Below are 27,128 nucleotides of genomic sequence, written 5' to 3'. Positions count from 1 at the left end.
ATGAAATACAGCCCTTCCCATATGCCACCAGTTTCTGACCCAGAGTGCCGTGACATGCTTGCTCAGTGCTGAAATAGCCAGTAACAGCACTCCCAGTTTCTCAGGCACATATAAACATATTCTGATCCTGCACTGACCCCTTTTAAATCTGGAACTTCACTTACTCCCATCAACAGAGGCTTGCAAGGCCAGAAGTACACAACTGGCCAAAAGCAGGCGAACTCCAGTTCAAGGCAAATATTCCGCCCACCCACGCACAGCACAGACTACAATGTCTTTGTTTCTCTTGTAAGCATGCAAACACACACACACTCTCTTACCAGATAATTCCCCCATAGAACAAGGAAAACACAAAGTAAAACACAATGGAACCCCAGGTAACAAAATGGTTTATCCACGTCCAGAAATGCGTCTCTAAAGCCATCTAAAAACATAAGAACACAAGAAAGTTGGCATAAATTTACTAGACAGCCAATACATTTAATAAGCATAAATACGGTCGCCTCTTTTTTAAGTGATGGGGTTTACTATGAAAATATATAAAGGGTGGGTAGCGCGGGGGCCACACAGTTATTAAAAACCCAATGCTGGGGATCTTCCTCGAGTTGGGGCCTTTTGGCCTAGGATGGTGACAGCACAGCTCCCCTTCAAAGGACTCTTTCAGCACACCTTCCTAGGGCTCATTAGGAACCACACAGTTCGTCCAGTTGGTGGATCCTTTAAAGCTTGCCTGAGAACTTCAGGGCTTCAAGGCCAAGAAACTCCCCTTGAAGCAACCCAAATTCCAAAGAGACATCATGTGGGACACCTACTTTCTTTGCCTCACTGAAAGAGGGATTTTCAATGTGAAAATCAAAAAGCTGATTCAGCTTAGCCCCAGTTTACATTTAAATTCGGTCATTTTTCTCCTTAAATGTTTGAGCCAAAAGTAGTAACAAAACACGAAGGTCTCCTTTTCTAAACTGTTTCTGCAATCTACAACACTTAAATAGCAGAGTCACAACTATACCACTGTACCTTCATCGTAACGGTTATAACCATAACTGTGAAGACTAGAGTACCAAAAGTCCAGTTTCCAAACATCTATAAAAGAAAAAACAAAAAGATGCAGTGTGATTAAAGCAGATGAAAGTTACTTTTAACTTCTTTTTTTTTGCAATAATGCAGCTACAGGTGATGCAGCTATGCTAATGAAACTAAATCTACTAAAAAGCTCAGAAATGCAGAACGCTCACTTGTCTATAACTATTCAGTAAAGCAAGAAAGAAAAATGGAAAGCAAAACAGGGAAAATAAGTACGAGTTACAAGATTCAGATTGTCATTGGACAGGTTATTTTTCTCCACAAGCCACCACAAGTTTAAATTCCAATGCAAACAGGACTGCAGGAATATAAAAACTTATCAGCCAATTATACATACATTACACAGCTAATGAAAAATTCTACTGCAGTATGAAAGTAATTAGCCTTTAATTATGGGGGTGGGTGGGATATTTCTCCCTTCAATGAAGCATCACATATAGATTTTGCAAACCAGACCCTCCAAAATTCAAAAATAATGGTGGTCATTTATTTCAAGGATTAATAGAATCAAAAGTCAACCATACAACATTTTAAAAGTAAAGCTGTGCATACTTTTCTGAAAGAAACAAACAGTGTGAACTAAGAAAACTCAGGCACTTGTTCCACAGAGAGGTAATTGCACTCCGGCTGTAATACATGCTATCTGTCCAAGTGTCTTAATTCTGAACCAGATTGTTTTGTGTTTTTGCAGAATTTGGGATACTGTTCCTGGACTCTGTCTTTAAAATCTGGCTACCTATTTTTAATTGTTACCTCCACAACCACACCATGAAGTCTAAAAAGATTGCTGAACAGATCAGATGGTGTGGTAAAAAATGTATTTCATCTCAGAGATAACTGTAAGCAACGATAAGATCTCCCTAAAACTTTGGGTTCGCAGCCTTATCTATACTTTGGAAATTGGTTCCAGTGATATCCTAGCCAAGAGGAAACAGAAAAATCCTTCAAACGCAACTGCCCTGTATTGTCCTCACAGAGCTACAATTCCCAGAGTAGTTGAACAATCAATCCCTCTTCCCAGAGAATTCTGGAAATGGTGGCTCTGTGAGGGGAACAGAGGTTTCCTCACAACTCTCTGCCCTTACTGAAGCACACTTTCCAGCCATGATCGTTTAAAGTGGTACAATACCGCTTTAAATGTAACATGAAGATGGAGCTAAACTTTTGTCCCATACTCAAATGGAGACGTTATCCTAAGGGAGAAAGGGAGGACAGGGAAGATGCCACAGTCTCACAGGTCTGTTTTCTCACCTTCTCCCTATAAACTACATGGGAAGCGCTCCTGAGGGCCATCGAGAGCTGACATCCAGGAACATTTTTATACTTGCTACAGGTGTGGCATGTGTTTTCTTCCACACCCCCTGCCCTCCGTGCAATCCATATAATGGATGGCTTGTCCACAAAGAACACCCTCAAGAAAGCACACAGGCTCTGCTTATCAGCCACTTGTTGCTATGCGGACACTATTCCATAGGAGGAGAACTGGATTCCTGTAAACATCTGAAATCAGCCACAATTTGGGGGAGCTGGCAAACAGAAGCATCACACGCTTGAGCCCTCAATGCCCCTATGCTTTGTGCTCTGTATTTTTTACCAAAAAATATGATACACTGTCAATCTGTTTACACAGACGGTCCTTAAATCAGGATGGGGGAAACCTTTGGTCCTCCAGATGTTGCTGAAAAACAAATCCCATCTGTCATGAAATTGTAACATGGTTCAAAATGGTTCACTGTAACATGGCTCAGATGCAGAGAATTGTGGGGATTTCATCTTGGGAGGAGATGGGCCTATATGTGAGCGGAAAACTTTTAAGTTTCCTTTCAGCTGCTGTTAATTAAGAGCTGGAGAAGCAGCACCTGGTTATCTCTGTTATCTGTTGAGAGCCTGGTACTCAAGGCAAAGTGGGCCTGAGAAGAGTTGGGATCAGGAAGGGAGGGGGGCCTGCTAAGGCGCAAAAAGTGAAGAAGCTTCAGGAAAATTACTTCATTAGAAAGCCCCCTGATTGGTTGAATCACTGTGAACTGTTGCTAGGGCTTTTTCCTTAAGTATAGGGGGTGAAACCTTTAGCCTTTGTTCCCCTGGGTCCATCTAGACGGATGGTTACCTGCATGGGGTTCCGCTGCCTTCACTACCTTACTTATGCCTCTCTGAGGGGAGGTGGGATTTACAACTACCTCTTCAGTAAGTAGAATCGGTCGGTTAGTTTTGTTGTTTTGGTTGTGTCTGAACTCTCTTGTGCGTCTTACCTAAACCCCTGGTTGGGTGTGGATTTTGAGGAATTGTTTTGCTGCTATTAATTGTGCACTTATATTTTTATTAATAAAGCTACTTCTTATTTACCCATGTGTGTTCATCGAGCAAGAATACCTTTGGTCCTGGATCTGGCACCTCGACCACTGACCACAAACTACCAAAAGAGTGTGTTTGGCTTTACCTGAGGGCTTCTGGAAGAGGAGTGCCTGTTTGGCTCTTGTCTTTAGAAATCCTTGGTGCACCTACATCTGGGCTTTGGGTTTCCCAACTCAGAGTGTGAACCAGTAGAAGGGGTGGTGGCAGCCTATCGTCTACCTTGCAGCCTTGGCAAGGGGAACTGGGTTCCGGATCAATTACCCAGGGTGGGGAATTGGGTCCGAAGCATGTGTCTGGCACCCGTGGGGTGGCCGAGACCATGACACCATCAGCTCCAGCAAACATGGCCAATGGCCAGGAATGGTGGGAGCTGTAGTTCAGCAACATCTGGAGGGCCAAAGGTTCCCCACACCTGCCAAAAATAACACGGGTAGTAGTAAAATTTTAACCCTTTTTAAAGTTTTTTTTTAAAAAAAATGTTTTTAATGCTGTTTTGTTTAAATGTATTTTAAGATCTGTTTTTATGATGTTTTAAAGTGTTTTAGTGCTTTGTTTGCCGCCCTGGGCTCCTGCTGGGAGGAAGGGCGGGATACAAGTTAAATAAATAAATAAAAATAATAAAATAAAATTACACTAAACATGCAAGAGTTTGCCATGGTGATGCTGCTGCCTGAGATGAGGCACAGACAATCTCTTGCCACCATTTATTTTTGAATGTAGTCAAGGGGGAAGGATGCTTCATTCTGAATCCGTTGATTTTAACGTCATTCTTCCTACAACACAGGCTCTTACCATTTGCCTGTTAGATTTCAATATCTGACGACATGCACAGCATTGAAAAAGGGGGGAAAGAAAACTAAACGATCAAATTGAAGTACAATATTACAGCTGTAAATACTATATACACGAGGGAGAGAGAGAGGGGGGGGGAGAGATTCACACATAGCAACTTGCTTTCTCTCTTGACTTCAATAGTGTTAACATTCCAGGTTAACACTGCTGTGTATCTTTCTACCCCAGGCTAAGATTGGTTAAGAACATAAGAAGAGCCTGCTGTATCAGGCCACTGGCGCATCCAGTCTACCATCCTGTTCTCACGGTGGTGCCTGTGGGAAGCCCACAAGCAGGACCTGAGCACAACCACTGCCCCCTCCTGCGATTTCTAGCAACTGGTATTCAGAAGCACACTCCTTCTGACAGTGGTGGTAGAACATATAATCAGGGCTAATTGCCATCCATAGCCTTATCTTCCATGAATTTGTCTAATCATCTTTTAAAGCCATGATGGCCATCACTGTCTCCTGTGGGAGCGAATTCCATAGTTTAACTATGTGCTGTGTTAAAACAATCTCATTGAGAGGGAAAAGCAACTCTGCCTGTGGTGCAACTATGAACCACACAGATAAGCATTTAGCCACTCCTGATGAACACCAAACCCTCCTGAATGATGTTCCAGGATGCCACTACCATCTGGATGCCATTCCCCATCCTCTACAGGCACACACAAGTAGGAACGTAGGCACACTACTCCTTGCCTGCTAAACTGAAGGAATGTTGTGACTAAGCAAACTGTTATAAACCAGGAAGTCCTGGCTTCTGCCATAAACTTGCAAGGTGGCCTTAGGCAAGTCACAAACTCGCAACCCACCTGCATCCCATCAGCAATATGGGGAAGAGTAACAAAATCAATCCTGTGACATAGGTGACTAAAGATTAGTGAGAATATATGTAAGCAAAATGAACACTGTAAAGCATTCTATAAAATTATTATTTTTAGTTACCACTATATCAAGGTACTGAGTGCATTAACATGGCACTCATTGAACTGGGCAAGCCAAGAACTTTAACATTTTCAAACAACTGGAAATAAGACTGGAATAGCTGCCACATGATAAACACAATGACCACTATGTTCTGGACATCATAAGAAATAAGATCTGTCCATTCTCTACATGGAGGTATTTTCTTGTCATTTAGAAAGACTCTACATGTTGCATACTTGGAATAATTGTTAAGTTACTCCTGTTGACCAACCATAACAGCTGTATAAGAGGTCAATTCTTCTACTTCTCTACACAGAATAATCTTTAAATAGCTCATGACATTTATGGTTTAATTACGTTTGGCAGTAATTTTGCAGTCTACAGAGCATCAACTTCCCATAAATATTGTAAGTCATATCAAATGTGTAATCATGACATCTGCATTTATTATCCGTTTATATATTACTTTACCTGGCCATTTCCCAGCAAAGAAGTGTCTTCTCCCATCAGAAGGTATGAGCCAAAGAAGAAAACAAACGCATGACAGAATCCCAAGAAGGTCCAGTAAAGAAAATGCTTAAAGCCCAAGTGGGCATTTTTACTGATGTCTCTGTAAGGAAAAAATGATACAAGGCCTTTATTGCTGCTTTCCAATTAACAACAAATCAATTTTAATTCTTTATGTACTTGATATACCATCACCATTGCATCAGAGAGCATCTGTTTAGGTACAGCCATAAAAACAATCACTCTCTAGTCACCCTAGACACGATATGGGATAAGCTTCAGGTAGTGCAGTTGCAAAATTAAATGGGACCAGTCACCATGTCTTCTATCACGAGGTACAGACCTCATAACATGTAAAGGCAACTCAGTACTACATGTCAGAGAATTTGAGAGTGTCTGTTGACTAACATCCCCCAGTCTTCAGCTGCCAACAACATTCCTCAATGAGCCAGTTTTCCATTTGTCAAGATTTGATCGGCTTGCTTGATGAATTTGTGGGAGATCAGCTAAACAGGTAAATTAATCTTTTAACAGATCAAGTAGTATATTTCAAATTCTGAAACCAGGAGGTTTCACAGGTATCACAGGTTCTTAAATTTTGTGGCTCTGTTGCAACATGTTTCAGCTCCATCTCACAAATGAATTGCATGGCATTCTCTGGCAAAAGCCTTAAATTAAAAATATACTGAATTCAGGGGCAAGTGTACTGTCTCCTTAGTTTTCAGAGCAGCATGGAAATATCTGTGACTGATCTTCCTCACCAAATGAGGAAGGCAACCAGCTATCTATTTCGACATTTAACAATCTATTTTGAAGTTTTGCTCTGAACCACCATGAGCAATTGGAATAATGTTAAGTACAGAACCATGCCTGGTTCAGAAGTTATCTAAACAAAGAACACTGTTTTGCTCATTCAGTGATCCCTATGATCTACGGGAAAAGGAAGAGAACAGAATTCTGCTATTCCCTGCACTAACACGTATGCCCCTAAATGTTATTAAAAACTGGCCTCATGAACATAAATAAATAAATGTACACCGCCCAGAGAGCCTTTGGGCTTAGGGCGGTATATAAATTAAACTAAATAAATAAATAAATAAACATATGGTTGCTTTTAGTTACAGTCTGGCCCTTGGCCCATTTAATCTTTATTGTCTATGTTATTTATTGTCTACTTTGGCCTGAAACAGCTCTCCAAAGTCTCAACCAGAGGTCTTTTCCAGTCTTCCTGAAATCGCCATTCACTGGAGATGACAGGATTGAATGAGGAATCTTCCGCATGTAAAACATATATATACCCTTACTAATGAATATGGCCCATCCACATTTTGATTATGCAGGTTTCAAAAGAAAAATATTTGCTGGTGACATGGAAACAGACCTGGGAGGATCATCTAACTCAAGTAAGTGTTGATGCTTCTAAACAGCTTCTGAAGACATTGCCTTTCTACCACTTGGGGGGTGGGGGCACACCATCATGTACCAAGCATGACCCTCCCACAAATGAGCATTCTTACCGATAGAGTGTTGGCTTGCTGTGTAACACATGAGGGTGTACGTGCTGCTCAAAAAGACTGTACATGAGGACTGGCAAGGAAGTGAAACAAATGTTGTACAAAGTCAGGTACACACTGTCATACAGAGTCTGAAAAGTGAAAAGGGTGGAGAATTAGTGGTTTTAAAAGGCAGATATATAAGACAGGACTTCTAGTCAAAGTGTTTAGTTAAAAGCAATTCAAAAACCGAGCTCTATTTTTATAACAAAAAGCCATTCTCAACAGAGATACAACAGAAAGCCAATATATGCATGTATTCTCATTTTAGCTTTCTAATGATGCCTCAAACGATAAGAACTAGTGAGTATCAAGAGTTCAGCATACTCCCTAGATACATACCAAAAACAAATACAAATCTTCTCATGCTCTTTCCTAAAATCACTGTAACAAGAGTACCTAAGGGAAAGATTTATTAGGGAAAGGCCAGGTTTAATCCCAGTTTAACCTCTAAGTAATTCTGTTGGTGCAAGATTTAGGTTAGCTTATTTGTACCGTTTTCAACAATGATGTACTGGTTGGTGTTTTAAAATTTACTTAACACCATTATTGTTCCTAATATGTTTTTAACGGTTATATTTATTGTTGTTCATTTGATATGTTGTGAGCCCCTGGGCACAACTCTGTGAAAAAGTTGCATATAAATAAACAGATAATGAAGAGAAGGATTAGGACTTTCATTAAAAAAAAGTAACCCAGGAAGACACAGAAATAAAACTTAGTTTACTTTCTCTCTCTCTCTCTCTCTCACTTCTGCATATCTACCCATAAATCAAGGGAGAGGGTTGAGGAAGAGGAAACCTCCAACTGAGTACTTACTTGTTGTGAAAACAAACAAAAGAACTGATATAAAAACTGTGGTGTAATAAAGCATACATTCTGGAAAACAAAAAGTGATGTAGAACTAGTTAGTGACAATACAAGTACAGCATATCTTTAATATCGAAACAGTTATCTTTGTTTATATAGACCATTAACCAGAATTATTCCATAATTAGGAACTCTAGCCCTCCATGTCTACTGACCATTGCTTTCTATTCTGTGTGCATCGTATGGAAGCCACAGTTGCCTTATGAACTAGGCACTGAAACCACCTGATTACAAGTGGGTTTGCAAGCCATGCCTTTTAAATGACAGAAAGCTTATCTGGAAGGTTAGAGGACCTTCTTGAGCAATGTGGGACTGGGCACATGAAGAGACCTAAGGAAGTTTAAAGAAGGAAATTCATTTTAGGGCCCAAGCCTGTCTGCTTTTAGTTTGTTTATAAACAGTAGCTGCTTTTACGGTTTTTGTATCTTCTCTTATTAACCCCCATGACTAATCAGGAAAGGCAGTTTATACTACACATTTGTTGCATAAATAATATCAAGGAACCTTTGTGTCGATCACATTGTGTTTTCAGTCCATGCGTAATGTAATACCATGTTTAACTGAAGAGAAGGAGGAAAGGGGAAATGGGTCTGGAAGAGAGCAGGGAGGATGAGTGGATGGGAGAGTATGGGTTGTATCCAACAGTAGTTCTACTCAGAGTAGACCCACTGAAATTAATGCATATGACTAACTGAAGTCCATTAATTTCCATGGGCCTACTCTGAATAGGACTTGGATACAATCCTGTGTGCACATGTGTTAAGTGCGAGAATGAGCTTGCAGTCCATAACTCCTCACTGTGGTTATAAGATCTGCAGAGTTACATCTTTCCCGAGACTCTGGGTTTGACAATAATGAGCTAAACTGATTCAGTCAAAAGTTATCTAATAAAAGTTAAGAATGCAAAGTACCACACTGAACACAATTGCATATAATTTCTGAATGCTTTTCCACCCAGTGCAATTAACCTCAAGGATGTACCACCAACACAAGATGGTTTCTAGCTACAGGAATATCCAATGATGAAAATCTGAAGGAACTTACCTTGTAAAAAAAGTACTGTACAAGGGTTGCTATTCTAATATAATAAAGGTGGCCATGGACAAAAAGTAACTTGGAAAGGAATTTAAATCTTGCTATTGCATAGTCACTGTTTCTTACAGCTTGTCTTCCTTCTTTGCCCATAATACCTGTAATATATGAGGAACAAAAGAAAAATTAAGATGAACCTGTCCCCTACCCCCAAGGCATGCAAAAACAAAGGGTAATAGCTTGAAGCACAATAAAAAGAACACAAGCAACTGCCACAATAGCTAGGAGATTCCAGTCTTTCAAGTGTTTTCTTTTTTAATTTAAAGGCCCTCTGACTAGATAAGTTCTTTACTGCAAGGTTGAGCTCAATTTTTTGTAGTACAGGTCACTTCTCTGTCTGCTGCGATCAAAATTGCCTCTTGGTGATCAGCTAGGCAAGTTTTACCAAAAAAGACCTTTTAAGATTAAGATCGCATATAATTAACATCAGCATGTGTGAACGAACAAGTAGGTGAATAAAATTGAGGGCTTGTAACTTTGGCAGGATTGATATAATATTTCTCCCTGTAAATGATCTTCTAGAGAACAGAATTTCCCAAACTGTGGGCCACAGATCACCAGTGGGCTGCGGCTTATCTGTCTGGATTTGTGGTTTAAGCCAGGAGAAGGTATATCCCTCACATTAAATGTTAATAGTGATTTTTATTTGTATCTTATGACATTTTTCTTAGATTGTATTTTATTGTATTACAATTTGAATTCTTTGAAATTCAAATAGTAATACAATAAATAAATATATAAGAAATGAAAGAAGCAATAATACAATCATAAAACTTATTTGGTTGTTTGCTTTTTATTTTTTCTTTTCTTTTAAGTTTTTTAAAATATATTTGGCATTTATTGTTATATAAGCTTGATTCTATATTTAATACGATTTTGGGGGGGAAATCATACAGCATCTAGCGCAGTACATTACAATTGCTACAACAGGCAGAAAAATCATTAAGTAGTTCACCAAAACCTTCAGCAATTTTCAAGGAGTCCATGGAAAAAAAGTTTAGGGACCACTGTTCCAGAACTGATTTTACCAGACTTTATGCACTGTACAGATGCTGTAGTCCTATAGAAAAGTCAACTTCAATGGAATTGAAAGCATGTCTAGAATCTACAAATTAAGGGTGCACAAGGCCAAAGTGCATGGGCACTGGGTTTCTCTATTCTTCAACGGGAGGTGTAAAGTTGCGTGTACATAGAAAGTTGTGCACAGGTATTTCCTAATGTTCACCCAATTTTCTTTTTAATGCCAGGAGCCAGAAGATCAATGAAAAGGGCTGCTTCGGAAGGGACTGCCTCTCTCCCCACAATGTATCTTCTTTTCTTTTTTTTAAATAATTTTTATTCAAATTTTTCAAAAGACAAACAAAACAAAGTCAAAAAACATAACAATACAACAAAAAAAATAAAAATAAAATAGTTGACTTCCGATTTGTCGCAGATCAGCTATAAGTATATAATATACATCAAACCTGTCCCTTAATATATACATACAGGATCACTTTTCTCCATAGGCTATCTTAGTTAATCGTCAAATCCCAATATCATCATTTTATTTTGATCTTTCAACAAAAAGTCTAAGAGAGGCTTCCATTCCTTAAGAAATGTGTCTGTCGATTTTTCTCTAAGTAGACATGTCAATTTATCCATCTCTACTAAGTCCATTAATTTCAATAGCCATTCTTCCGTTGTTGGCGTTGATTCCATTTTCCACTTTTGTGCATATAATAATCTTGCTGCCGTAATCATATATAATATTATTCTTCCATATTTCTTTTCTATTTGTTTATCCATAAAACCCAATAAAAAAAAAATCTGGTTTTGACTGAATATCTTTAGAATTTTTTGCATCATCCTACCTATCTGTGCCCAAAATGATTTTGCCTTTTTACACAGCCACCACGTATGATAAAATGATCCTTCTTGTTGTTTACATTTCCAACAAACATTAGAAACATTACTATACATTTTTGACAACTTTTCTGGAGTCATGTACCAACGGTACATCATTTTATAGAAATTTTCTTTAAGATTATAGCATAATGTAAATCTCAAGCCTTTTTTCCACATATTTTCCCATTGATCCATTTGTATGTTATAACCAAAATTTTTTGCCCACTTTACCATACACTCTTTTACTTGTTCTTCCTCCATATCCATTTTCAGTAAGAGTTTATACATTTTCGCAATTATATTTTCATCATTTGTACACAAACCTATTTCAAAATCAGATTTACTTATTTCAAACCCATACATTTTCTTGTCCATTTTATATCTTTCTAACAATTGTAAATAGGCAAACCATTGAGAACTATATCCTTCCTTTATCAGTTGTTCTCTCTCTTTCATTATATATTCTCCATGTACATTTTCTAATAGTTCTTGATAAGTTAACCATTTCTCTTTTCCAGCCATTTCTCTTCTGTAAAACGCTTCTTGACTTGAGACACATAATGGTATTTTCGAATAGAACCTTGGTTTATATCTATTCCATATTTTCAACAGAGGACGTCTTATAAAATGATTATTAAAGTCTACATTTACTTTTACTTTGTCATACCATAGATATCCATGCCATCCCCACTTCAGGTTATGGCCCTCCAAATCCAATAGTCTTTTATTCCTCAATAAAATCCATTCCTTTATCCAGACTAAACACCAGGCAGCAAAATAAAGTCTCAGATTTGGTAATCCCAGTCCTCCTCTTTCTTTGGCGTCTTGTAGTAATTTAAATTTAACTCTTGGTTTTTTTCCTTGCCATACAAATTTAGAGATATCTTTTTGCCATTGTTTAAAAGGTAAATCAGAGGATATTACAGGTATTGTTTGAAACAAAAACATCATTCTCGGTAATACATTCATTTTTATCACAGATATTCTACCCATTAATGACAATTGTAGTTTATCCCATCTTAACAAGTCTTTCTTAATCTCTGTCCATAATTTTTCATAATTATTATGAAACAACTTTGAATTTTTATTTGTCATAATGATACCTAAATATTTCAACTTTTTCTCTATTGTAAAATCTGTCTTGTCCATTAACTCTTTCTGTTCCCTTAAAGTTAAATTTTTCACCAACATCTTTGCTTTTTGATTGTTGATCTTAAATTCTGCTAACGGTCCAAATTCTTTTAATTTGTCCATCAATACATTAATTCCTTCCAAAGGGTTTTCTAATACAATTATCAAATCATCAGCAAATGCTCTCAGTTTATATTCTTCTTTTTTTATCTTTAATCCCGAAATCCTTTTATCTTGCCTTATATCTCTAAGCAGCACTTCTAAGACCAAAATAAATAGAAGGGGAGATAATGGACATCCCTGTCTTGTACCCTTTTGTATTTCACATGAATCCGTTAAATCTCCATTAACAATTATCTGAGCCTTCTGAGATTTATAAATCGATCTAATCCATTTTATAAAATTGTCTCCAAAATCCATTTGCTCCAAAACCTGAAACTTAAATTTCCAATTCAAATTATCAAATGCTTTCTCAGCATCTAAAAAAATCAAAGCTGCTTGTTTATCATTTCGTTGTTCTAAATATTCCAACACATTCAAGACATTCCTGACGTTGTCACGTAATTGTCTTTTAGGTAAAAACCCCGATTGATCTTCCTGGATAAATTGTTGCAATATTATTTTCATTCTTTCTGCCAAGATCATTGTAAAAATTTTATAGTCATTATTCAATAGAGATATCGGCCGATAATTTTTTGTTTTAGTTAAATCTTGCTCCTCTTCAATGTATCTTCTAAAAGAGTGGTCCCCAGCTTTTCCCCCTGCTGGACCACTTGAAAACTGATGGTCTTGGAGGACTACTCACTGATGTTTCTGCCTGTTGCAGCAATTGTACTACAATTAAAATCATACAGCATCCAGCACAGTGTATTTTTACTGCTTCTTTTATTTCTTATATTGTACTCCATGGAATTCATATTGTAATACAATAAAATACAATAATAAAAGCAGTAATAGATATACTATTAAAATCAATGTTAATATTTAATGCAGATATGCAGTGGACTACCTGAATGAAGCTCATGGACCACTAGTGGTCCACTGACCGCAGATGGGAAACCTTGCTCTAAATTATATTATACCTTTGCTTTTAAAGTTGTAAGCCTCTTTAGGAGATAGTCTTGGCTGAAAAGGGGACTATAAATGTATTTTTATTCATCATTTTATTGAGATGAAAAGCCCCGATGCACACAGAACCTCTGGTTTACCACCCAGGTCTTTCATGCAGAGAGCTGACACCCACTGCAATTCTTTTTACTGAATTTTAATACAATGAGAGTGATGACTCCAAAACCAAAAGCCTGGATACAACTGCAACATTGGGAAGTCTCTTACCTATCCCTACATGAGCTTCTTGTATCATGCTCACATCATTAGCCCCATCACCAATGGCTAATGTGATAGGCTTCTCTGGAGAGGTTTTTAACAGTCGCACAATCTGCAAAGAAAAAACAGGATTTAAAAAAATTGGAATACCAAGCACTCCTTGAACTGATCAATTATGGAAGGCCATCAACAAAGCCAATGGACAGTCTAGGGCTTAAAAACCCACGTTTTCTGTATTCATCCACAATGTTTGCTAATAAGGTGGGAATAATGAATGTGGCAGAGATCTAGAAATACACTTATAGAAAGTGGCACCTGTTTTGCATGCTTGCCAGACAAAGCTTACCTGGAATATGGCACTATCTGGGTGAGAGATGGGGAAAGAGTGGTCATGTTGTTGTTGTATACTATAATTGCCCTAATCAAGGTGGGTGAATGACCTGGTTGTAAAGTATACTTAATAATGCTGCTATGTATTTTTGTAGGCTAGACATTTGCTTTGATTGGCTGGGGGATCAGCAGTGTTATTTGTATGGTTGGTGGGAATGTCTGAGGGTGAGGCTTGTATGTGGAGCATCGCTAAGAAGGATCTGGGAGAAGTTACTGGGACAGTGTGTGTCTGTGTGTGTCACAACTTCTATTTCGGTTATTTTGTTTTGCTGCTATTGATATTGTTTGTGGAGTTTTATTATGTATTTTTGCATTTGGTTTTTTGCTGTAATGCCTTTATGTTTGAGAGACTATATTGTTTTCTTGTTGAATTATTCTGCTTTAAGATGTGTTTTGTATTTCTGTAATGTTTTATTTTGATACTTTGTAATGCTTTATTTGATGCTTTAAGTTAGGTTGCAAATCACTTTGAGGTTATTATTTGTTGAAATACAAAGCGCTATAGAAATGCATTTATTAAACAGATGGCACTACAGATATACAGCAGGGCCTTACTCACACGACAGGTTATGTTCCAAGCCCCCGTTGAAAAGCAAAAACTGCCGAAAAGTGGGGCCCTACTGTATTCCAGCCGCCACACTCCAGCTGACAGCGATAAACTGTAGTGCGCTGCAGCTGATCAGCTATTGAGTGCGATCAGCTGTAGCACGGGGAGCTCCAGCTGTAGTGCAGGATCAGCTGTAATGTGGGGAGCTCCAGCAGCCGCACTACAGCTGATCGCTGTCAGCTGGAATGCGGTGGCTGCAGCTCCCCGCGCTACAGCTGATCGCCCCGCTGGCACTGCCGTATTAGCAGAACGCCAAAAAGCAGGGGCCTACTGTAAACAAAATAAAAAGCAGAAGTGTTGAGAGCCACCATAATAGACCATGGGAGCCAGATGAGTCCCACTTTAAAACTCTGAACAAATTACCTTTGCTTTCTGTAGAGGTGCCATGCGGCAGCACAGCACAGCAGAGCAATTCCTGCAGACTTCCATGAAAAGCTTCTCATGTTGCCTGAGTGCAAGGGAGAGGCTGGTCCCATCCACCACCAGCCCATGCTGGATTACATGGTCCTCCTCTATTCTAACAAGGGAGGGGGGAGGAAATGTTACTATTGGTACTCAAATTCTTTACTTTTCTGTGAAGGTCCCCAGTTGGATTTACCAAATCCTGAAAGAACCAAGATGTGGATTGCTTGGTGGGGTTTGAGAGAGTTGTTTGCCAGGAGAGCGTGAAGAAGGAGGGAGGTGGAGTTCGGATTAGTATTGAGTAAAACCATATGCTTAGGTGCCTTAAGAAGAAACCTTGTTAATCTTGTTAGCTTTGTTATCTGTAATACATACTTAATTTGGTTTACCAAAGGCCTGATCCTTGGCTGGAGTTTCACAGACCAGAAGGGAGGGTAAGGTAATGACCAAGGCTGAAGGGGAACTGTAACAAATGGTGGCAGCGGTGAAGAGAATAACAATACCAGTATTCAGAGTCTCTGGGAATACTAGTATTGGGACGTGACTGGTGGTTGCCTAGCAGGGGGATCTGTTGAGATCTGTGCTAGAGCGGGGAGAGAAACCATAAGAGAGTGCGGTCCGGACTGGTGGAGTCCCTGGTGGTGCCTAGAGACAGGCAGTAACCACAAGCAGGTAGGAATCAGACAGGGAGAGCCAGGGAAGGACGCCTCACATGTTTTGTTTACCTTGCAAACAAAAGCACTAAAAATACTCTAAAACATCATAAACAGATTTTAAAATATATTAAAACAAAACATATTTTAAAACATCTTTTTTAAAAAGCTTTAAAAACATCTTAAAAGCAATTCCAATATAGACACAGACTGGGATAAGATTTACTTAAAAGGCTTGTTGAAAGAGGAAGGCCTTCAGTAGGTGCCAAAAAGACAACAAACATGGAGCCTGTCTACTATTTAAGGGGAGGGAATTCCAAAGGGTAGGTATCACAACGCTAAAGGTCTGCTTCCTTCGTTGTGTGGAACGGACCTCCTGATAAGATGGTATGTGCAGGAGGCCCTCACCTGCAGAGCACAGTGATCGATTGGGTATATATGGGGTAAGATGGTATTTCAGGTATCCTGATCCCAAGCTGTATAGGGCTTTGCACACAAAAACTAGAACCTTGAACTTAGCCCAGTAGCTAATAGGCAGCCAGTGCAATTCTTTCAGCAGCAAGGTGACATGTTGGTGATACCCTGCCCCAGAGAGCAGTCTCGCCACCACATTTTGCACCAGCTGCAGCTTCCAGACCAACCTCAAAGGTAGCTCCACATAAGAGTGCATTACAGTAATCCAGCCTGGAGGTTACCAGGCATGGACAACAGTGGTCAGGCTATCCCGGTCCAGAAACGGCCGCAGCTGTCTTACCAGCTAAAGCTAGTAAAAGGCACTTCTAGCCACTGAGGTCACTGGGGCCTCTAGCGACAAAGATGGATCCAGGAGCATCCCCAGACTACGGACCTGCTCTTTCAGAGGGAGTACGACCCCATCCAAAGCAGGCAACTGACCAACTATCCGAACTCTGGAACCACCAACCCACAGTGCCTCCGTCTTGCTAGGATTCAGACTCAGTTTACTGGCCCTCATGCAGCCCACCACCAAGTCCAGGCAGCAGTCCAGGGCTTGCATGGCCTCTCCCAATTCAGATTTTACAGAGAAATAGAGCTGGATATCATCGGCATACTGCTGACACCTTGCCCCAAATCTCCTGATGATCACTCCCAAGGGCTTCAAATAAATGCTAAACAGCATTGGGGACAAGATGGTACCTTGCAGCATCCCACAGCACAACTGCTAGGGGGCCAAAAGACAATCCCTCAAGCCTATTCTCTGAAAATGACCCTGGAGGTAGGATTAGAATCTCTGTAAAACAGTGCCTCCAGTACCCATCTCACTAAGTTGGCTCAGAAGGATACCATGGTCAATAGTATCAAAAGCCTCTGAGAGATCAATTAAGAATAACAGGGTGGCACTCTCCCTGCCCTTCTCCCAATAAAGGTCATCCATCAGGGCGACCAAGGGTGATTCAATCCCATAACCAGGCCTGAACCCAGACTGGGATGGGTCAAGATAATGTTTCATCCAAGAGTACTTGTAATTGCTGTGCCACAACCCTCTCAATCACCTTCCCTAAAAAGAGGGTATTTGCGACCAGGTGGTAGTTGTCACAAACCAATGGGTCCAGGGTGGGTTTTTCAGGAGTGGTTGCATCAACGCCTCTTTCAGGGGCCACTGAAACCATTGTGGGAGGGGCCACTGGAACCACACCCTCCCACAATGATGTGTTGACTACACCCTGGATCCACTCGGTCAAACACCCTTGGCAAGCTTAAAAAGCCAAGAAGGGCAAAGGCTGAGAGGACATGTTGCACCAAAGAAGGATGCAGCAGATTTATGCAGCAAAGACGTAGATGTAAAGTGACTGGTTTGTTTATATATTAAGACAGTTCTGCATTACGAGCTACGAAGATTATCCATTAAGACATAACACAACATTTTACCTCCTGGCTAGCTGCCTCAGCTGCTCTGCGCACGTACTGTCAGACTTGTGCTGTACCAGTTCCAGAATGTTCATGGTCCTATGGAAGTGCCCGCATGATAAGCTGACGCTAACAGCCGTTTCATGCTTGTCGCCAGTGAGCACCCACACTTTAATGCCTGCCAGCCGGAGAGCTTCTATGGTTTCTTGGACTTTGTCTTGGAGCCTGTATGTAAGCAAACTGTTCTCAGTAACGGTGTTTCAACTGGTTTCTTACCACCATCATGTGTCTCATTTTGCTTCGTCTTTCTGGTTTTGCTAATTACGGGGAAGGGCAGGACACCGAAGCCCTGCTCTGGAACCACTGGAAGTCTTATTCTGCAGTTCTACTGGCTTCTGAGATTTCCCTACCCATTGCAGTCACACTCTCAAACACATCTTTGCAGGCACAAATGTTTAAAAAACCCAGAGATTCTCAGTAAGCTGAATTCCAGTTTTAATATCGCGTTCAGTGCTTTGTTCTGAACAAAGTGGTGTGTGTACATACAGACTATATAATGTATATACTATCTGTACCAGCTTCAGGAAGCATTTATTACCCTGAGCATCTCCGCCAAGACTTTTTCATATTCGTATTCACCTCACAGAAGCAACAACTGTTATCTACAAACATTTACGTTTTTTTTTTAAACGTTTGTATGTATTAACGTACGCTACCAAAAGCTCTGCAGAATGCTCACATCTGCTTCTGTACTGGTCAGAACCTGTGTAGGCCTCTGCCAGGCAGTTTATCCGGGGCCAAGCTGGATGGCACAAGGTTTAGCAGAAACAAAACGGAACAGCACCAAACACAGGGGAGGATAGAGAGGCAAGCTCTGGTGCTGGAAGAAGTTTATTAAAAGCTCAACACGTTTAGGAACTGGTCCTTCGTCAGGAACTGTGAGGAGCTGTTTATCTTTCCTTTGTCAGGCAATGCACATTCTCTAAAACAGGCCCACACTGCATACCAAGGCATTCCATGGCACAAGGTATAGCCTGCCAGGCACAGCTACCATTTGCCAGCCGCTGGACAGATACAGTTTTGATGCCAAAAGCACATCCATTTCAGCCCGGTACATACAAATAACGTGCTGCCAATTTACTTGCAATGGTGGTGTGATGTGAACAGCGAGGCCTTTGCACATGCAACTGCAAGCGCAATGCCCCCACTTGTACTCTTTCACTCTGAGAAGGTGAGAAGAATCAGTCACTCTGGCTACAAGTGCATAGCCTTCCATGCCACATGATATGCTGGAGGGAGGGGACACATGCCCAGGACAGGAAGGGAACCAATCCACAATTTGCATGAACTGGATTAATTTGCATGAACACACACCAAACTGTTGCACAGTGGGCAAAAGCCCTTCCTCAAGTAATTAATTCAAGTAGTACATACTTGTCTTCTACTCCTGTAGCTCCAAGTAACTCCAGGTCTTTTTCTATGAAGTTATAAACCTCTGCCAATCGCTCTTCTCGCTGCTGTAAAGCAGTTTTTGCCTCAAAAAGGCGCTTTTCCACTTCCTGATACTCCTTAGCTGTAAATTTTCTGTAAGCTACACACAGAGTTCTTAATCCTTTCTGTGAAGAGTAAGAAGTGATTCAGTATTAGACAGGACATTGGCAACGAAGTGTATTCTACTGACAGGCTGCATTGCAGAGTTTTATGAAAAAGGTTACCCTATTGATACTTCTTTCATAAAATCCCAAGACCAAGTGTCATTTTAATCTTTCAACTTCTGGCTGACAGAATATAGGAAGGGAGAGAAAAAGAGAGCAGGCAGGTGAACTAGAGAGGATGGCTGAGGGCTGAATCTGGTCCATGGACAGCCAGTAGAACTATACTAGATTACAAGTGCTGGAGGAGGAAGAGAGAATGAGGAGTATGTGCAGGCTTAAGCAGTCATTATATTGGGATGAGACCAATTTATACAATACTATGTAAACCTGTCCCATCAAGAATAGGTACTTTTATAAACGTTTGCAAAACTCTCAAGAGGCCAATGAAAGGATGAATTGCCATCTGCAGAAAGTGGAGAATACATCCACAGCAAATTCTTGAGCAGATATTATTTTGTACAGTAGGGCCCCATTCATATGGCAGGTTAGGTTCCAGACCCCCGCTGAAAAGCGAAAACCACCGAAAAGTGGATCAGCTGTAGTGTGGGGGTCTGGAACCTAACCTGCTGATCACGCCGGAAGAGAAGATCAGCTGAAGCGCGCTGCTCTTCCCCTCCTCCGGCATGATCAGCTCCAGTGAGAGTCTGATCGTGCCAGAAGAGATCAGCTGTAGCACGCTACAGCTGATCTTCCCCTCCTCCAGTGAGATCAGCTGGAGTGCAGGAGTCTGATCGCCCCGAGGAGATCAGCTGTAATGCGCTACAGCTGATCTTCTCCTCCTCCGGCGTGATCAGCTCGAACTCGCACCAGAAGAGGAGGAGATCAGCTGTAGCGCTCTACAGCTGATGTTCCCTTCCTCCGGTGCGATCAGCTCAAGCGCGGGAGTCTGATCACGCCAGAAGAGGAGGAGATCAGCTGTAGCGCTCTACAGCTGACGTTCCCTTCCTCCGGTGCGATCAGCTCAAGCGCGGGAGTCTGATCACGCCGGAAGAGGAGGAGATCAGCTGTAGTGCTCTACAGCTGATCTTCCCCTCCTCCGGCAAGATCAGCTGGAGCGCGGGGAGCTCCAGCCCCTCCTCCAGCTGATCGCCCCACTGGCGCCATATTAATGGAATGCCCAGAAGCAGGGCCCTACTGTAGGTTGCCCACAGTCTCCATCTGATAGCAGCAGAGTACTCAAGATTGCTTTGCTGAAGCAAAACCTGGATCATGCAAGTTCTTCGAAGAGCTACTTACAACAACCTCTATCCTACTTCAGTGGAGTTTCAGCCAAGCCTTCCTCATCAAGTCTTAATTAGGCAACAGATTGTGTTTAGGTGTAAATAGTGAACCTATTAAGTGCAAATTGAGTTAGCAGTTTTTGGCATCACAAACGACTTTGCTTCCTGCTCACTTTCCTTTTTCTTTTTTGTATGCACAGAATAGTAGAGTTGGAAGGGGCATATAAGGCCATTGATTCCAACCTCCTGCTCAACGCAGGAATTAAAATTAAAGCATACTCAACAGGTGGCTGTCCAGCTGCCTCTTGAATGCCTCCAGTGTTGGAGAGCCCACTACCTCCCTAGGTAACTGGTTCCACTGTCATACTGCTCTAACACTTATGAAGTTTTTGCTGATGCTCAGTCAAAATCTGGCTTCCTGCAATTTGAGCCCATTGCTCTGTGTCCTGCACTCTGGGACGATCGAGAAAAGATCCCGGCCCTCCTCTCTGTGACAACCTTTCATGTACTTGAAGAGTGCTATCATATCTCCCCTCTTCTCTTCTCAAGGCTAAACATGCCCAGTTCTTTCTGTCTCTCCTCACAGGGCGCTGTCTCCAGGCCCTTGATCATCCTTGTTGCCTTCCTCTGAACCTGTTCGTTTGTCTGCATCCTTCTTGAAGCGTGGTGTCTAGAACTGGACTCAGTACTCAAGATGAGGCCTAACCAGTGCCGAATAGAGGGGAACTAGTACTTCACTTGATTTGGAAACTATACTTCTGTTAATGCAGCATAAAACAGCATTTGCTATCATAATCTGCAGGTGCTCTGGACAAAGTTGCTTTCATTCTGCCATTCACCATTCTGGAACTTGGGTCAGAACAAAGACATTTAGCGAACACCACAACTTCTGTGGCAGTCATCTGGGTGTGTCCAAAATGTTTAAAGCCGTAGTCTTAAGCTGAGGCAGGTATCAAAGCAGCTGATTGCCACCCCCAAGCCACTTTAGTTGCCAATCTAAAGCAATGCTCTTAAGCATCTTAGTTAGCAGTTGTGGGCAATCTGATATGGATGTTACGATGTCAGATTAGAAACCAAGGAACACCAGAACATAGGAAGCTGCCTTATACTGAGTCAGACCATTGCTCTATCTAGCTCAGTACTGCCTACACTGACTGGCAGTTGCTCTCTAGGGTTTCAGGCAGCAGTCTCTCCCAGCCCTACCTGGAGATGCTGGAGACTGAACTTGGGACCTCCTGCATGCAAGGCAGATGCTCTACCACTGAGCTATGGCTCTTTCCCCTCAGCCTGGGAAGCAGTACTCTAAACATTGTTGGGACCAATGCACCCTAAGGTAGGGCTGCATATCAAAGATATAAAAAGGAACACTACGTTTGACAGGATGCAAAAGAGGGATGAGGCAGGCATCCAAGCCACATGAAGCAACAACTTGCCCAACTCTCATTGCTGTTTCTTTCAGTCTGAAGATGTGCAACCAACAACATACAATATACTTTCACATACCAAAGCAAATTCATCCACGTGAATTCTTGTTTTCTCTATTTCTCCACTTTTGCTGCGAGGAAGAATAACAGATTCTGCTCCTTTGGTGAATAAGAGCTTGTCACCTGTAAAGGAATAGTTTTAAATAAGGGTTGCGGGGAGTCTAAAGCATGATTACAATTAATGATAACCGTTCAGCATTCAGAAGCATCCCCAATATGGAAACTGCTTCAGGACTTTTCAGTTAAAAAGCAAGACGGGAATAAGACAACTTCAATAACTGTTTCTTACCTGATGGACTTTCTACAATTACACTCATTCTTCTGCGATCCGCATCAAACTCTAGAATGTGTAGTAACTTGTACCTTTAAGAGGAAAAGGTCATGTCTGTACTGTGTATTAGATAAACAAGCTGAAGGCAAAAATATTAAGATTACTTGTTCAAACGGGTTTTATACAACTAAATTCTGAAATTAATGAACCTAAATTAGTCATGTTTATTAACTTCAATGGGTCTACTCCGTGCAGGACTAGTATTAGATGCAATCCAAACAGTCCTGTAGTACCTTAAAGACTTAAATTTATTATGGCATAAACTTTTGTGGACTATGCCGTAATTAATTTATTAGTCTCTTAAGTTGCACAAGACTTTTGTTTTTGCTGCAAAAGACCGATACTCCTCTAGAAATGGCAAAATCTAGAGAACCATCAGAGCTACGGAAAACTACATGCCGGGTACTGCATTCATGGGTTATCCCTGATGATCTGCTGGGGTGGGAGAACAGAAGCAGCCTAATCCCAGCTCAGATACTGGGTGGATGATGGGGAGTACCTTATAACCCTCAAAAAAGGGCAAGGGGCTGAGAATACCCACCTGGAACTCAATGGGGGGCGGGAGGAAGAAAGAAGCATAGATACAAGTAGGTTTCAAGATGTAATCCTTCTACCAAAACACCTCTCTTTATCTAGTCTTCACCTCTTGTACTCAGTATCCCTTTACCTCTGGGGATTCATTTTAGGAGCACACACATTTCTTCATTGTATCTTAATAGGAATCTACCACTTTGAAAAACAGAATGTGCCTACAAAGTCATCTGTACAGGTTTAAAAGGTTGGAATATTTTAAAGCTACGACCAGTTCAAATGGCAATTAAACAGATGAACTTCTAGTTTGTGGCTTATGAAGATGGCCATTAATTTGACATGAACATATCCATGACAAACATAAAGCTATCATATTTTCAAGCAACCACATTATAGAATTGTCTTCTAATGCAGTTGCAGTGTATTCCAGATCATGATTAAATAAGCTAGCTATGGTGCAGATCAAATCTGCCTTCATTCCTAACAAACATAACAGGCCCATCTATATTTGTGATTTATGAATAGATGCTATATAACTGGATAGAGTACTGAGTCTTGAACCAGGGAGGCGTCAGTTTAAATTCCTGCTCAGCAATGAAACTCGCTAGTTAACCTTGGGCCAACTGCCACCATTCAGCCCAATCTACCTCATGAGGTTATGAGGAAAATAAACATCTATGTACACAATATGCCTTAGTTTGTTGGAGGAAGGACGGAATACAAATTAATAAGAGTTGGAATGTGAGAATACCGAGTCCAACCAACGGCCCGTCTAACTCAGCCCTGTCTAACCTCAGTCCTTATATCCAAGAATCTATAACAGGAAATGCCTGAGATCGGAAGGTTGGCCACTTAAGTGAAAGGGCCTTTTCTAGCAGAAAAAAACCCCACATAGCCACTCTGGGTTATCAACCTCTAGCAGCATAGGCAGGACATCTCTATTGTTAATTTGAATACTTCTTTTTCCCTCTCAGCACCTTCCCTGTTTCAGTTTCCATTCTGGCCAAGACCTAAGACTGTGTGCATCTATGGAGTTAAACCGTCAAAACAACACAGAAACCGGGCCATGCTCACAAAAAATGCCAATTTATGCTGTGTCCTCTCTCTCCTGTGTCCCATGTCCCTTGGCTGTGTGGTGCAGACAGTGGGACCCCCAGCCCTAAATGCTGGCATCTATCGTGACTATGATTCACTGGGGAAATTTGATTGGAACTCCTTTGAGAAGGAATTTGTATAAAAGCTACTGCCTGAGGGACTGCCTAAGGACTGTGGGCAGGAGTATAGGGTTGTGGATTTTGCCTGGGGGGGGGGGGTAGCTGGAATCATTTTGGGTGTCTGGCATTAGTCCTGGCCCATGGGATGGAATCTATGTAAGAGAACAGGCATTCACACATAGAGCCAAGCTCATCAGAACTGCTAAACTGTGGACTATAGGGGTCTGGACTGTGGACTGAATCTTGGTTAGTCTGTCTGATGCCGGGATGACGAACCCTGTGGAGGTGTCTATCAAGGCCCCCAGGTTGATCAGCTGATGGGAGGAATCCAGGTGGCTCTTCTTGACATTGATGAGGAACCCAAGACTCCTCAAGCACTACAGCATTCGCTGAAGATCTCCTTGTGTTTGAAATAGTAACGGAGACCTGATCAAGAGGTCATCTACATATGGATAAATGTGAATTTGCTGCTATCTGAGGTGTGGCACCAAGCTGATCATGAGTTTAGCGGACACTCAAGGTGCTGAGGTGATCCAAATGGCATTGCCTTGTGTTGAAAATGTCTGTTTGCATAAGTGAATCTGAGAAATTTCTGATGAGCTGGGAATATTGGAATATGGAGATAGATCTCCTGAGACCTACGGATGCAAGAAACTCTCCAAATTGTTACTCCTCCTTGATAGACATTAACATTTCCATATGGAACCATCTCTATAGAGTATCTTGATGAGGGACCTGAGGTTATAGACAGCCTGCAAGTCCCCCCTTTCTTGGACACTAGGAACTGGTAGGAGTAGACCCCAACCCCTCCTCCCCCACTGGGATTGTCTTTATTTCTCCCAAGAGAGGTTGTGAGCCTTGATCTGGTCCTTGAAGACTGATGTGGGGTAGAAATGAATGAGTGGAAGAGGGGAGAGTTCCAGCTTGAGTCCCTGGGACACTATCTGTAATACCCATACATCTGAAGTCTGCTGTCAAACCTGGGCAAGGTCCTGCAGCCTCCCTCCGACATCAGAACATATTCCCGGGATGGGACTTTTTCTCCAGGGCTAGGCTTGGGGTTGCTGGTGAAACATGAATGGGTTCAGGCTGGTCTCTGCCCACAAAAGCCCTGTAACAAAAACCTCTTCTCTGGGGCAAAATGAATAAGGTCTTTTATTAGGATGCTTATCATCTTTTTTTGGGTGGGGGGCAAAAGTACAGCCTATCTTTTGTCTCAACTAGGATTTTATTTGAATTTTCTTCCCCAAACAGTCTGAATCCTTTGAACGGAGACGCAGCCAGATTATTTCTTGAAGCACTGTCAACTATTCAGTAAATCAACCAGAGGGCTCTCATACCAACTATGTTAGTGGCCAGATTCTTGGCTCTGAAAAATGAGTGCGTCTAGAGAAGCATCTGACATAAACTCCTGAGGCCCATCAATTTACACAATAAGGTGATAATTTGGTAGCATCCACAGCCGGATCAGCCATTCCTTGGGAAATCCACATGAAGCAAGCCATGGGCAGCAAAGAGAGGGAGGCAACATCCTTACATGTTAAGTCAGCACATTGGCACGCATAGTTTATTTTGTATTGGTGAAGGGGGTATCCCCTTCCACTATAGTTAACCTTTTAAATGACCTCGGTAATGCGATGAACTTAGAAGACATTACCAAAGGAGAAAGGACTGCCACCCCTTGGGGGGGGGTCCTTTGGGTTCTGTTCTGAACATTTTAGTCCTAAAGCAGAACAGACTCCGTGAAAAAGCAGCCCATAAACTTGTTCTTTGAAAAGGGATGGCTCAGGAGCAAGGAAGGGGTCACCCTCCTAGTCAGGCATGGGATTCCACTATCCCTCCTCCCTCGAAAGCATCACACTAGGGGTGGGCTTGGAGAGTATAGAAGTCTCTGCAGGATAAACATCTGGAACAGTAAGATCACCTTCTGGGATGTTTACTGCTTGTACCCCCACTGGTGGATTCTCTGCCCCTCCCCAGTCTAGTAGGTTGGGAAGCTAGGGTGCCCCGACAGGTATCCTAGGCAGAAGCAAGTCCCTAGGGGATAACTCCAGAGAGTTTTCTGGGGACCTGCTTTTGCCTTAACCTTTCACTCCTGTGGGGGGGGGGAGAGGAACCCCCTGGAGAGAGGGACCGCTTTCTATACTTCTAGGACTTATGCCTTTGCTTACTATCTGCCTCCTTATCAAGTGCCTCTTTAATAGCTTTGACAAGGCCTGGAGACAAGGGAGGCTAGGGGTTTTCATTTCTGAGCCCTGAATCTGTAACCACTTGAGTGGAAGGAATGGGCCTTAAAAAATCCAAAGGCGCAAAACAGAGCAGCTCTCCTGAAGGGGCATAATGCATCTCACTCATGTGGTCTGCTGAGAGCCTCTGGCAGTCATTGATGGTAATGTCTTCCAACTCCAATATTGAGAAAGAGCTCTCATTCACGTTGGGAGGCAAGGAGGAGGAATGGCTCGTATAAAGTAGGGCTCCACTTTACGGCGCTTCGCTTTAAGGCGCTTTGCTAATGCAGCAGTCTCAATTAGACTAAAGCCCCACTCATACGGCGCTTGTTCAGCTTTTACGGTGGTTTTCAGGCATCGTGTGCCATTCTATTCAACGAGTTCCGCTTTACAGCGGGGGTCCAGAACATAACCCAACATATGAGTGGGGCCCTACTGTAGAGGTGTTCCCTCTCCCCTCTGGCTCTGGGAGTCTCCGTTGGGGATTGCTGAAGAGCCGGGTTCATTGCCCCCAATGCCTCTGAAGGAGCAGCCTGCTGTGATCAGGTCAACTCTGCGGAAGCACCTCTGATCAGGCACTCAGCGTGTCTCATGAGAGAGGTTGCTGATTTAGCAGGAGCTTTGCCGCTTTCTCCAAGATTCTTTGATTCCTCTAGTGAGGAGCTGCTTCTTCTTTTGGCTTTCCCACCAGACTCATAGATAAGAGAGAGGAAGATGGCGGGTAGAGAAAGAAAGCTGAAAGTAAAGTGTCCCCCCCTTTTATATAGTGAAAAGGGAAGGAGAAATGCTGCAGTGGAAGCAAAAAAGCTGAGGGAAAAACAGTAGAAAATACTATAGCAAGCAAACAGAAGATGGAGAAGGAACAAAGACGTCTCCATAGGCTGGCAGGAAATTGAAACTGAAACAGAGGAGATGCTGAGAGGGAAAGGAGGAGGAGCATTCACATTAACAATAGAAATTTCCTGCCTGTGACTAGAGGTTGA

At 41.8% G+C, this 27,128-nt stretch overlaps 1 protein-coding gene across 5 annotated transcripts in view; it reads right to left on the bottom strand.

Moving 5' to 3' along the window:
- The window catches only part of ATP11B (ATPase phospholipid transporting 11B (putative)), a 107,398-nt gene that overhangs the window by 29,878 nt on the left and 50,392 nt on the right, over window positions 1-27,128 (bottom strand). For all 5 annotated transcript variants that reach the window (XM_061637399.1, XM_061637400.1, XM_061637398.1 and 2 more), the window contains exons 16-27: window positions 22,131-22,204; window positions 21,861-21,964; window positions 18,917-19,098; window positions 17,504-17,707; window positions 14,925-15,078; window positions 13,574-13,676; window positions 9,173-9,318; window positions 8,078-8,137; window positions 7,223-7,350; window positions 5,670-5,808; window positions 1,018-1,083; window positions 321-424 (exon numbers count right to left, since the gene is read on the bottom strand). In XM_061637399.1, the coding sequence (XP_061493383.1) occupies window positions 321-424; window positions 1,018-1,083; window positions 5,670-5,808; window positions 7,223-7,350; window positions 8,078-8,137; window positions 9,173-9,318; window positions 13,574-13,676; window positions 14,925-15,078; window positions 17,504-17,707; window positions 18,917-19,098; window positions 21,861-21,964; window positions 22,131-22,204 (1,464 nt within the window). The remainder of the gene's footprint in view (window positions 1-320; window positions 425-1,017; window positions 1,084-5,669; window positions 5,809-7,222; window positions 7,351-8,077; window positions 8,138-9,172; window positions 9,319-13,573; window positions 13,677-14,924; window positions 15,079-17,503; window positions 17,708-18,916; window positions 19,099-21,860; window positions 21,965-22,130; window positions 22,205-27,128) is intronic.

This window comes from Rhineura floridana, chromosome 7 (assembly GCF_030035675.1).
Source record: "Rhineura floridana isolate rRhiFlo1 chromosome 7, rRhiFlo1.hap2, whole genome shotgun sequence".
NCBI classification, from domain to species: Eukaryota; Metazoa; Chordata; class Lepidosauria; order Squamata; family Rhineuridae; genus Rhineura; species Rhineura floridana.
The sequence above is the reverse complement of the archived record's forward strand: the minus strand, read 5'-3'. Positions and strand labels throughout refer to the sequence as shown.